General features: G+C 32.6%; 1 protein-coding gene across 1 annotated transcript; it reads left to right on the top strand.

Moving 5' to 3' along the window:
- The first annotated feature begins 6,833 nt into the window (after positions 1 to 6,833).
- On the top strand, positions 6,834 to 12,015 carry LOC134708731 (NXPE family member 4-like). Its single transcript, XM_063569314.1, has 3 exons — positions 6,834 to 7,338; positions 8,760 to 8,812; positions 11,150 to 12,015. The coding sequence occupies exons 1-3, from the start codon at positions 6,929 to 6,931 to the stop codon at positions 11,938 to 11,940; spliced, it is 1,254 nt and encodes a 417-aa protein (XP_063425384.1). The 5' UTR covers positions 6,834 to 6,928; the 3' UTR covers positions 11,941 to 12,015.
- Positions 12,016 to 14,661: the final 2,646 nt, after the last annotated feature.

Here is a 14,661-nt window from a genome sequence, read left to right as displayed (position 1 = left end):
GTGATAAGACAAGATTATTTATTTCAAAAATCTGACAGGCTTCCGCCTCAGATTCAAATGGTTGTCCGCTTACATGTCACGAATCTAATTTTTGTTTAAAGATATGATACATGTACACATATCATGCATAGAAAAATCCTTATTGCATGCTGTATCACCACAGACCAATATCAACCGTCGGGACCTTTGGTCCTCAGGACTGATATTGGTTTGTCGTGGTGATACATCATTCGATACCGATTGATATTGGTTTCTCGTGGTGATACATCATGTGATACGGATTTTGCCATGTATTATTTCAGTTTGAAATGCAGATGGAAAAGAACAAAGGAAGGTAAGTTAAACAAATCTTTGCTAATTAATATCAATACTTAGATGTCACCTATTATGAAGTTCTAGAGGGCTCTCTTAATTCTGTATTCACTGTTAGGATATTACCTCTTTGATTAATGTTTGACCATTATTCTTTTACCTTTATATTATTAAAACAACCCAATTGTCTCTATTCCTCATATTTCCCCCTCATCCGAATCTTCATTTATATACAATATGAAAAAGCAGATGTGGGATGATTGCCAATGAGACAACTGTCAACAATAGACCAAAATGACAATACATTAACAACTATAGGTCACAGTACGGCCTTCAACAAAGAACAAAGCATGGTTTATCTCCAAACAGTCATTCTCATGGACGCGAAAGGAAAACCCATTCAAGCGAGAACACCAACTTTCTAATCTTAAAAAAAAACCAGAAACACTTAGGAACCACATCAATAAACGACAAATACTGAACAACAGATTACTGCCTTAGGACATGTGCAAACAAATGAATGCAACGGGTTTAAACGTTTAAATCTTCACTCTTATCCGAAACAATAGCGTACATCACAACAGTGAAAGTCACATTATAAATTATCAATCAAAAACATATTAACACAAGAGAACGTACACTGAATGAATGAATTTGATCTATGACACAATGTAAATACAAAACCAACCATTTAATCGTTAAGGGATTAGATGCCTATCAATTTCAGAAAAAAAGTCATAGTCTTGAACAAAATGCCACCAAATAGAAAAATGTGCACAGGTAAATACAAATAATTTCATTGTGAGGTATACGTATAAATGGAGAACGGAAATATAATTACAAAATAAATAAATTTGTTGTTCATAGTAAGATAAAAAAAAAAGTGAAATTGTATAGTAATACCAAACGCTTATAAAATCGGATATCAAAAATATTAAAGATAACAATCGTAATCTTTTTTAAAAGTATTAACATGAAAACTGAACTCCGGATTTAATAAAAAATAGAGGCAATTCCGTGAAACCTTATCAAAGCAAACACTCTACTATATCAACCAGCTGTAGAACGAACCAATTGTCTGATTCATAACTTGGTACAGGTGTTCCGAATAGATTGCTGGATTAAAAATAGTTTTATAGGTTTTAAAGAAAAAATATAATTAACAAAACTAGAAGTTTGCTTCATATTTGGATCTTTATCTCAATACAGACATAGATTGACAACGTCAAACTAGCATATGGATTTCTGACAAGAACAAATTTCTCAGATGTAACATTCCGTCGGGCCCATCGTTTGACGTTTTAATTAGTACCATCAGAGGAAGGGAGCATACTTTGTCGTTTGTAAGAGACTATTTCCCTATCAATGCAAACTGTATGAAGGGAGAATACTTTGTCGTTCTTAAGAAACTGTTTGCCTGTCAATGTATACTGTGTGTGCAGGGAGCGTATTTTGTCGTTTGTAAGAGACTGTTTCCCTGTCGATGCATACTGTATGCAGGGAGCATACTTTGTCGTTCTGAAGAGACTGATTGCCTGTCAATGCATAATGTATTCATACTGTATGCATGGAGCATACTTTGTCGTTCTTAAGAGATAGTTTCCCTGTCAGTGCATACTATATGCAGGGAGCATACTTTGTCGATCGTAAAAGACTGTTTCCCTGTCAATGCACTGTATGCAGGGATCGTATTTTGTCGTTTGTAAGAGACTGTTTTCCTGGAAATGCATACTATACTGAGCCAAAAAAGTTTCACACTTTTTTTTTATAATTTTTTTGTTTGTTTTTTTTGGAAAAAAATATTTCAACATCATTGATATTATCCTTAGTTTTACCTGTAATTTAAAACAGTCGTACTTTTTTCCTACTGATTGATTTCGCGCCATGTCAGCTTTGCACGTGTAAATGATGTTTTACCTTCTGTACCTGCACTTTTAAAACGATATTAAACATTTATTTTTGACTAACGCTCAGAAACACACCATTGGTAAGAAAAACACAAACACCTTTGAAAAAATTGCATGGGGCGTCAACCAATTGAAATGGTTGATGCCGGAATGAGGGTTTCTGACATCATGGCTCGATTTAATGTGCAAAAGGCAACAGTTTAGAGACTAACAAACAGATATCGACAAATTACAACTGCACAGGATAGGTCGATATCTCTTAGACAAAAAAAATATCGTCAAGGGAGGAGCGCTTCCTACGCTTTAAATCAACACGTGACAAGTTTTTTCCGGCTAAAAAAGTAGTGCATTGACTAAGGGAAGCTGCTGATGTGCCTGCCAATCCTTCATTGGGGCACTTAGGGCATGGCTGAGAAATTGATTTTGAGGAACACTATACTCATTTACTCATTTACTGTTGCCTTTATTTGACCCTCCCGCGCTCCATACAAAGAAAATCCTAATGAATGTGAGTGATTAACATTCATGTTGCTTCTGACATATCATAATTCCATTTTTTTATTAATAAAATTATATGTTGTTATGATTTTGTAATAAAATAAAATTTCACATTTTTGTTGCTAAACTTTTTTGGCTCAGTATATATGCATGGAGCATACTTTGTCGTTCTTAAGAAACTGTTTCCCTGTCAATGCATACTGTATATAGGGAGCATACTTTGTCGTTCTTAAGAGACTGTTTCCCTGTCAATGCAAACCGTATGCAGGGAGAGTATTTTGTCGTTCGTAAGAGGCTGTTTCCCTGTCAATACAAACCGTATGCAGGGAGCATTCTAGTATTTTGTAGTTCGTAAGAGGCCATAACATACCGTTGAATGCAAATGTGTATCTAATACACTTTTTTCCACAATAAGAAGCGTTGTTTTAAAGTTATAGGTCGGCAGAATCTTTTCTATTAAATGAGAAGACCTAGTTTTGAGAGTCGCTTCTCTTCCTTCCACAATAAATTAATAATCATTTCTATGTGTCCTATATGTACCATACATAGTCGCATGTGTTATGTACGCTGTACGATTATTATTATTCAATTTGGATAACGTTGGGAGAAAAATGAAAATAAAAGCGTCTGAATATTGTTTCGGTCATCGGAAAGACCTTTAAGTACGGACAAGACTTCCCTTTTCAACAACATTACACATTATTTTTGGCATTAGTACTTTGAGACAGGACAATTATTTTCGCGGTTTTTTATACTATGGGCAAAGTGTGTCTGCTATTTTACATTTACTACAAATATCCGCGGTGTCACTGATATAATGACTATATTACCTAGAACTAACTGGAGGATAAAGTAAAATGTGTATGTAATGTGCGAATCATAAATGCTTTTTTCACTGTATTCGTGATGAATTTCTTATGTAGAAGGACAAATAAACAGACGACAAATTCACGATTTTTGAAAAGAATAAGAAACAATTATATACATTTGTATTAACATCGGTTATCTCAACGAGATTGATTTTCTCTCATGAGCCAGTCACTGCGAAAGCGAGAAAAGCAATCAAGTTGATATGGCGAATGATAAATTATTCATTGCTATTTTACCTATAATGACGTTGTGAGTTTCATGTGAATTTCATTAGCATCGCCATGTGGATCCTTAGTTTCTAGTAATAATTTTCCATCTAAAGCAAGAAGCATGATATGGCAATTATCACAAATAATATCAAAGGAAAAATGCACAAAAAAGCGATAATACAGAATATGTACTGTTTTTATAAGTTCATGATAAACGTAAAAAAATGTACATTTTAACATGATTTATAGTGTAGTATCACTTAAAACATGTTTTGTTGTTTAGTTTGTTGATATTGAATCAAATTCCACTTTGTTGTTTTTGTGATGCGATTCATGTTTACTGTTGAATAATGATACCAGACTTTCATTATCACTGTAGAGCAATTCATTACTGTTGTATATGCGATCCTTTTTCACAGAAGGATTTTAGTTAATTTTCATCGTATTAAGTCGTAATTTAGCCGACTCTCTTACATAATTTATGAGGTCAGAAGGATTGATTATATATGCATACTTTGCGAGTGAAAGTCTGAGGTAATCATGTAATATATCATTAAAATCATTGTATACATATATTTTGAATAGTTAGGGCAGCAACCATTTAATTTTCGGGTGCGTGGGCCTTGAATTTTTTTTGGGGGAGGGCAAACGTGTGTTCAGATTGAACCAAAGTGACTTGTAATTTTTTCCAGACAAAGTAACTTGTAACTTGAAGAGGGTTTGGTTTAATGCCCCTTTTGGAGAACATCATTTTGAATCGAAACTGTCATTTTCGATTTCAAATCGTCTCTGATCAGATAAGATTAATGAAGATGAAACATTTTTCTTGCAGGTTCAGTACGACATTTAAATCAAATAAGAAACATGTGTTTTGGTCATTGATTTTTGCTGTCTCAATATTTCACCTTACAACGACAAAATTGTTCGGGTACGTAAAATAATTGTTGAACTCTAAAATGTATTCATTTTCCCCGTTATGTTCCCTTTGGAGCTAGTTTGCGACGACTAGTCAATTATTATCATAGGAATATATGTAGCTACATATGCAATGCTATATATATATATATAAATTCAGATACTAATACATGTGTTTTTCGAAATCTTCCCCAAAAAACATTTTCGAAATCAAAATTGCATCCAACCGAACTGTTCCTGTACTAATGATCAGTATTATGATGTTGGTATCAGTAAATTAATACCACATGAACCATTCCCAATAGCCTTCAAATTTCGAGTTTTGGTACATATTACTTTATTTTACAAAGGATATACACATTTTTCAATAACATTTCTTTTGAAATAAATGATTTATATCAAAGTATCATGATTTTGGAAATAAAAAGGTTATTTGTTGCTGTATACATATATAATTGGAAAATGATACTCATTGGCTTTTTCGTAAAAATTGATGCAATTAATATTGAATAATGTTTTCAAACCTAATGTCATTTACAAAAAGAGTGGTCCGTGAACTCGTTTTCAAGTTAAACCAGTCTGAATGATACAAATCAGTCGAAGAAAAATTCCTATATGTAACAGTTTGTCGTTGGCTTTGGACTAGATGTCACTACATGTATATGAAGGTACTCTCAGATTTATATTTAGTATTCTCTTTGTTGTGGGATGTATAATAGATGTGCTGCCACGAACGATCTGAATTCTCATAGGATCACTTCTGCCTTGTATCGAACCCTTTGTCAACTGATTTTCATAGTTTGTTCTTATTTTTAACTGTAAAACCACTGTCCTAGGTTAGAGACGGTAATAAAAATCAAAACAAACTGAAATATAACCCCGCCACATCATTCTGTACGTGCATGCCCTAAGGCAGGTGATTGTTCAGTGGTTGTCATTGATTCATGTCTATCATATTTGTTTTTTTTTTGCAAATTTGTTTTGTAATTATTTAGGCCGTTCTCAATTTTTTGAAGCATTACCGTTGGCTATAATTACTTACACCCAATATCTATTTAACTTTTGTGGACAGTAATACCTCCACATCTCCAAGTTTTGTAGATTACAAATAAAACGGAGTGGATTTTGTGGGTTTTTTTCACAAATTCACACCTTTTTATTGATTAGGAGAAACAATTTCATGGATATTAAGGACACACACGAAGTAATGGTAAATGCAGTTGCTAGATTTGATCAGGCAATTGAACAAGGGGATTCCGACAACTACTGGAAAAGGTGTGTGTTTGATAAGGGCAAAATATTACACGCAACTAGCCCCGTACAGATCCGTCAATCAGTTATTGTCGCATTTTAGCCAGAATAGAACGTGTCACGTAGTCTTGCCATTTAAACGACACTTTTTAACATTGTCTTAAAGCAGGAGGTTTTGGCTATCCATTAAAACAGGTTCAACCCACCATTTGTTCCTAAAATGGCCTGTACCAAGTCATACGACAGTTGGTATCAAATAATTCGTTTCTATGTATGTTGGCGGTTTTTTTTTTATGCAATCAGTGTTCCTGTTGATACTTTGTATTTTTCTTTTATTTGTTTCTCTCGGTTGTAATGTGATGCCCGGATTTGTTTTTCTCTCAAAAGATTTATGTGTTTTGAACATCGGTTCACACCTGTTTTTTTCTCTCCTAACGTTCAACAATGAAAGTCATCAAAATATAGATTTTTATAATTTTGCGACCGGACATGACTCGTGAATATGTCCAGCCAAACCGACAATCCTTTTAACATGGGTTTATTGTCAGATAGAATACCTATTGCTTCAAATTTTGGATAACTAAAAGATTTGCTGATTAATTCAATAGTGAGAGAAAAGGTTGGACAAAAGAAAACTTTGATCCTTGAAATAAGTAAATCTATGTGTTTCTCTCTCTGTACATATTTATATCGGTTGATTATTGTAGATGGCAGATTTTGTGCCCTGGATACAAAAAAGACGTCGAAACGTTTACAGCTACTGATTTCAAGTATTATGAAAAATACATAAAGTATAAAGGCCTAGATTTCGGAAAATCTCTTGCTTATTTGCCGAAATCTACAGTGGAAATAATCAACAATAAATCAGCTACGTTTACTACTGGTGATATTATAACACTTAGAATAATCCTCCATAATAAAAATGGTGACGTTTTAACTGAAAGTGGTGATTTTCTAAAAGTTTGGATGTCTGAGAAAGGAAAAGGTGCAGGTTCAGCGGGGTATGTAGTAGATCATGGTAATGGTACGTATATTGGAGTGATAAAAGCATTATGGAGAGGATCTCCGCACATCAAAATTTCTATGTCATTTCAAAAAGAATCTATTGGACTATTTGTAAACTACATATACAAGAATGGAATGTTGAGGACGTTAAGGGGCGTTTTTAAGAATGCACGTGGAGAGACTGCTACAGGTATCTGCGGTATTCACACAATGACAAAACACGGCATATGTGACTTTACATCAATGAATTCTGGAATGAGATGGTTTTGTTCATTACCAGATAAACCTGGGTTTACTTGTTCTGACTGGTATGCCCCAATTGGAGATATTACTGTACCTACATTTACAAAATCACAGAAGCAGTTCCTGAGGTAAAACATTTTTATATTCAAGTAATTTCGCCATTTGAGGGAATGTTTTCGTTAAATGGTTGATTTTCTTCTCTTTTCTAAAAAATAAATATTGTATCTTTTATGCTTTAACGCTTTTAATTTCAAAAGTGCCACATGAAAACGAACCAGCGAAAAAGTACTTCGTTAATTAACTCCCACCTGGATAATTAACATCCGTTGAGGAGGTCTTCCATAATTGGAAGGAATATACATATAGAAGAAGAAGAAGCTACTACAATACAGTTATTGAACAGCCAAAGCTACTATTTGAAGAGGAGAAAATTAAATAAACTTTAGTTTAAATTATGAACCTATAGTCAAGATGTCATTAGTTAATCTTAGTAATTATGTAAGAACTTCGTAAAGATACTCTATATTTTTGAAGAGACAAAGAGGAAGTTAGCCAAGCATGATATACAAAATTTCTGCCAATGCATAGAGTGTATAGCTGAATGTAGTATTTGGTTAGCTTGATTGCTGAACCATGAAGTCATTATTAGGTTATGTAAACTACCCTCCTTTAAGAGTAGACTAGTCCGACAAATACCCAATCTATCTGTCTGAAGGGCTAGGCTACTTTGAAAGAGGGATAGATTACCCAACCTAATAATGACTTTATGGTTCAGCTAGCAAGCATGCTAACCAAATATATTACATTAAGCTACACACTCAATGTAATCGGTTGTAAAACGTATCTCACATTACTTCTATTTTATTTGTTCTGCTTGAATGAACGGCATAGCATCGTTGTGGGAACGACATATAATCTTGAGGGAACGCCATAGTATCTTGAGGGACTGACATATTATTTTTCTTTCATGACCGCATTCTGCCACCGTACAATAGGGTTTTCTATATTGAGAAGAACATGTATGGTCCTATACATATTAACCTGACGATATTGATACTGTGGCATTGCATACTTTCTCAAATTAGTCATGCCGTCCTTATGATTGATATTTTAGTCTAAGAAGCATAAAAAAATATTACTTTTTGAACGGTTTCGTTGTCTCACAAAACAGATTTCAAAGAAAGAATGTCTTTGCATTTCAATATGTGTGACATCATGTTAAGTTGTTGAATTTCAGAACATATTATCGTTGGGACAACTTGACATAAAAAGGGACTTAACGAATGCATTTGCAAATTAAGAGGAAAAATCTTTGTGCATATATATGAGTTGTACAAATGCAAATCTGTACAATATAAACTAATTTGTTTGACCACACATTCTTTTATTGTTAAATATATTTAAGGAATGCATTATATATGTGTGAGCCGATTGAAATGATGTGTTCATATACGTGAAACCCTTTGTGATTTGCTCTTAGTGACGGTTTGACATATATTTTTATATGATCGTTTGTAAACGTAATATAAAAAAATGTTTATACTTGCAGTTCTACCAGATATAAAATCATAAAGGAATTTAAAGGAGTTGATGTACTTGGTGGTAAGTTATTAAAGTAACCATGGTAATAGGTAATATCTCTTGCACACAAATTGCATTCAGTTATTTAAGGTAACTGGAGTATCTTCCTCCATCTTGAATTTTGAAGCAGCATATAACAATAGGTTTAGATCTTTAATGAAATGTGCAAATTTTGAGAGTCGTGTGTAATTCGTGTGTAAGAATTTTCATGTTGCAATATAGTATAGAACATTTGTGTTTTGTCATATTTACGTCTGTATTTTCTATAAAAACCACATAGTTTTGTTTATTTTTTTTTAATCTTTGAAACACACGGGAATATAACTCAGATAGAAGGGGACATAACTCGGATAAAGTAATTTTTATGATATTGTGTTGGGAATTTACCAACCTTAATTTCTAGCAAGAAAACAAATACGGTGACCCAATTTTTTTTTCTTTCATCTGCAGGCATGTTATATGAGCTATCTTCTCACATTTTGTCTTTATAGTTTTTCATTTTTTTTTTCATTTTATCAACAAAAAAATGGATATTCCATGCGTTATCTTTATAAAGTATTGCAGAACCTGTAGCATGAAAAAAGTCTGTTGACCAATACTTTTTATTATATTTTTTTTCGAGCATATCGAGCGGAAAAAAAGAAAAACCAAAAAGACAATCGCTATTTGTAAGTCGAAACAAAAACTGATAATACCATAGCAAATATAGACAGGTCACCAGTACAATGTTGAATTCCTCGTAACTATTCGTGATCTAAGTAATGACATGTATCAAGTATTTTCTCTGAAATCCGTATTAAACATTAATCAAACAATGAGATGTGAGGTTATAACAGTTCATCCTAGATGTTTTATTACACGCACTGGTAAAATTAAAGACATCATTACGACACCGTTTTCATGGTTATGCCAAAATACTACTAATATATTTTTTGACATAAAAAATGGAAAATCGTACAACAAGCGGTGAAAATATTCAAAAAGTGTTTTGCATTAGACCTTCAAAATATAAGGTAGGGAGAAGTTCATTGGAAGTTATTGATAAACTACTGACAATCCTCGTGGACAGGTCACTTTGCCTCGTAGATCCATAGGTAATAAATAAGGTATTATCACATAACTCTAATTGATACTTTATTTTCAGAAGTAAACATAATAGAATTAGAAGCTGATTTAAATTGAATTCGTTTTTGATCAATTATTATCTTTATGAGAAATATAACAATTTAACGACCCTGTTACTGACACCAATGACAATATAAAGTAAAGTCACAAAAATACTGAACTCCGAGGAAAATTCAAACTAAAATTCCCTAATCACATGTTAAAATCAAATTACAAAACAAATCAAACAAATGGACAACTATCAACTGAAATGGTTTAACTCTATCAAAAGACATATCAAGAAAAACGAGTAAACATATACTGAACAAATTTGATCTATGACACAATAAAAACACAAAATTAATAAAAAAAAAAACAAACAAAGGGGATATAAAACAGTATTAGATAGACAACTATAACTTTGGTCAACATGACGTTTAATAATAAAAAAAAAAAGATCACAGTTAAATATAAGAATTTTGTTGAAAACTGAACATTGATTATGGAAATATGTTTTTACTAAATGAATAAATTCTTTGTTCATAGTTCGAGAACAGAAGTGTATGTATAAAGATTTGAAAATATCACCATTTCGATGTAAAATTCATGTCAACACAATTTGGCTGCCAATACTAGATTCAAACACCAACTATAACTTTTTTTTAAAAGATATTTTTAAAGGAACCTTGAACTTGAATCTGTTGGCCCCAATTTTAAAAGGAATATACTACTGCACTATATTTTCAAAAAGGACACTTCGAGTAACCATTTCAAAACTGCTTTCCTCTAAAAAATATTTTCGGAACAGTTTTCATGACTTTGACCTTAAAATCAATAGAATATTTTACTTTACTATATATTCAATCTGTGTACGTTTCATTTCAATGAAGTAAATGACACTCAGGTTATCATCCTGATATCTTTTTCTTGTTTCCGGTGACCTTGTCCTTCGATCTATTGACCCAAACATTGATTGATATTTTTTTGTCGATATATCTCCCATCTGTATAAGTATCAATACAATCGAACAAGCTAAACTCAAGGTATCAATAAGAAAATAATATTTTGGACACACGGAAGATTGTGACGAAGTTTTCATGGCGCTTAAAATAGAATGTTCATACACAAAAATTAAATCTCATGTATAATCCTTAAAATAATTTATTATATTCATGTCAAGCTTATAACATGTCTGTTTAATATGAATACAGTTGCATTTTTGGGGACACTTGTGTAATGTTTTTCTTTTTGCAGATACAACCATAGGTCATCCAGAGCACTCGTGTAGTCTAATAAATCCTTCAGTCACATGGAACATTTCGTCCCCAGTTGGATATTTTTATAATAAAACGTGGCATAATCTCTTATGTCAAAAAAAAGTTGAACAAAGTTTAAACAGGTATTTAGCCTGTCTACGAAACCGGGAGATTTACATGGTTGGAGATTCTACAGTGCGAGAATGGCTTTTATCAATTGCTGATATTTTAAATCTTGAACTCTCAGTTAAACGGACATCAGATGCTCTTAAAGGTTATCATCAACCAATTAAAGCGTTTAGTAAAAATAAAAGAGACAACATTACTGTTTCATGGGCTGCGCATGAGTTCCCATTTTTCACCTATTCACGGAAAGCGACAATACATCATTTCAAACCTGCAAGCTATCATCTTAACGTAATACGTTCTAAAAATCCGATCGTAGTGCTGCATTTGTATATACATATAGGTTTTGTTCCATTGTCAGTTTATGAAGAACATGTAATGAACGCCAAAGACGCTATAGTTAAATTCTTGGATCGTGTGCCTGGCGCAAAAATATTCATTAAAGGTCCACATTATTTCGAACTATACAATGAAGGTGTTCCGTATGATTTTGTGAGATATTTGCAGGATAAAATGATATTCAAAATTTTCGACAATATCAAACATAAAGTTGTGTATTTAAACGAATGGGATATCACAGTTTCTTCAGAAAATAAAGATATGCATCCATCTTACGATTTAAGAAAACCAATGATACATGAACTACTGTCATATATTTGTTAATATTTTCAACTAACAGACTATCCTCCTATATGTTATTATATAACTTATTATAATAAATCAGTTTTATTTTATGTACATACGTCAAATTTGTTATATTCTTTTACTGTGTAGCATAAAGGCTGATTTGACAGCAATTAAATACAAAACGTATCATAAATTCACTGCACTACTTAATAAAAAGAAAAACAAGTTGCTTTCTTTAAAACAAAAACGAAACGTATTCGTGAACCCAAATGCCTGTTTTATATGAAAGGTCAGATAATGGTTAAATAGAGATCTGTGCTTACAGTACATTTTTTGTCGATTAAATGAAAGTAACAGTTGTACACCGCTGTTCAAATTCTATTAATCGATTAAGCAAAAATAAGACACTAAAGAACTTGTAACAAACTAAAACCAAGAAAATCATTCTGTAGGATATAGAAAACGACATGGATTGTCAATGTAACTGCTGTTAAATATGGGACAAAATATTCTTGTTAAATTAAATCCATTTACATCTCCGTCCCTCTCTTTGGTCCGAAAGATAACATTCTGGATTACAGTCACCCACGCAGAAGAGCATTATTTTTAGTGGTTTCCTCATGGCACCTTTCGGTGCAACTATTATCCATGGACGAAAAAAGAGAGAGGAACGTTCACTGCATATTTTATATCCCCCAAAACAACAACTGATAATGTTTTTTCGGGATTTTCTGTTTATAATTGATACATGTACCTTTGTATACAATGATTACAAAAATGTATATTGGGCCAGATTTATTTTGCTTGTGTGATAAGACTATTGTTAAATGGGAGCCGGAATATTTATTTCTAAAAAAACTCCCAGACACCGACTTAGAATCAAATGAATGTCCACTAACATATTATGTGATTTTGTTAAGATATATGATAAACAGATTAATACACAACTTAACATTAAGTGGTAGCATTTGGTCAAATTATACATCATTATGCTAAAACAGTCTCCAGCATCGATTGTGAAATTTGTACAGATCAATACACATGAGTGGTAACATTAGTCCAGAACATATGTTCACTATATTTATAATTTTATATGTGATAAGACAAAAAAAATTATATCTAAAATCTGACAGGCTTCCACCTCAGATTCAAATGGTTGTACGCTTACATATTACGAATCTGATTTTTGTTTAAAGATATGATTAACATATCATGCATAGAAAAATCCTTATTGCATGCTGTATCACCAGTAGACCAATATCAACCGTCGGGACCTTTGGTCCTCAGGATTGATATTGGTTTTTGTGGTGATACAGTATGCGATACGGATTTTGCCATGTATTATTTCAGTTTGAAATGCAGATGGAAAAGAACAAAGGAAGGTTAGTTAAAAAAAACTTTGCTAATTGATATTATTACTTAGATGTCACCTATAATGAAGTTCTAGAGGGCTCTCTTCATTCTGTATTCATTGTTAGGATATTACCCCTAATTAATGTTTGTCCATTATTCTTTTACCTTTATATTTTTAAATCAACCGAATTGTCTCTATTTCTCATATTTTCCCCTCATCCAAACCTTCATTTATATACAATATAAAAAGGTAGATGTGGTATGACTGCCAATGAGACAACTGTCAACAAGAGACCAAAATGACAATACATTAACAACTACCGTACGGCCTTCAACAATGAGCAAAGCATGGTTTATCTCCAAACAGTCATCCTCATGGACGCAAAAGGAAAACCCATTCAAACGAGAACACCAACGTTCTAATCCTAAAAAAAACCCCGAGAAACACATATGAACAACACCAATAAACGACAACTACTGAACATCAGATTACTGCCTTAGGACAGCTGCAAACAAATGCAATAGGGTTAAACGTTTAAATAGGTACCAATCTTCACCCTTATCCGAAACAATAGCGTAACATCACATCAAAGAAAGTCACATCATAGATTATCAATCAAAAGACATATTAACACAAGAGAACGTACACTGAACGAATGAATTTGATCTATGGCACAATGTAAATACAAAACCAATGATTTAATCATTTAAGGGTTAGATGGCTACCAATTTTAGAAAAAATCCATAACCTTGAACAAGATGCCGCCAAATAGAATAATGTACACAGGTAAATAAAAATAATTTTATTGTGAGGTATACGTATAAATGAAGAACGGAAATGTGTTTTACAAAATAAATAAATTTGTTGTTCATAGTACGATAACAGAAGTGAAATTGTATAGTAATACCAAACGCTTATAAAATCGGGTATCACAAATATTAAAGATAAAGATCGTTATCTTTTTTAAAAGTTTTAACATGAAAACTGAACTCCGAATTCAATAAAAACAGAGGAAAGTCCATAAAACCTGATCAAATCAAACACTCTACTATATCAACCAGCTGTAGAACGAACCAATTGTCATATTCATAACTTGGTTCAGGTGTTCCGAAGAATTTGGTGGATTAAAAATAGTTTTATAGGTAGATTAGAAAGAAAAAAAAATTAACAAAACTAGAAGCCTTGCTTCATATTTGAATCTTTCTCTGAATACAGACATACATGGACTACGTCAAACTAGAATATGGATTTCTGACAAACATGACGATATCCTCAGCTGTAACATTGCGTCGGGCCCATCGTTTGACGTTTTGAATTAGAACCATCAGAGGTAGGGAGCATACTTTGTCGTTTGTAAGATACTATTTCCCTGTCAATGCATACTGTTTGAAGGGAGAATACTT

This window comes from Mytilus trossulus, chromosome 1 (genome assembly GCF_036588685.1).
Source record: "Mytilus trossulus isolate FHL-02 chromosome 1, PNRI_Mtr1.1.1.hap1, whole genome shotgun sequence".
NCBI lineage: Eukaryota > Metazoa > Mollusca > Bivalvia > Mytilida > Mytilidae > Mytilus > Mytilus trossulus.
This window is presented reverse-complemented; position numbering and strand designations above follow the sequence as displayed.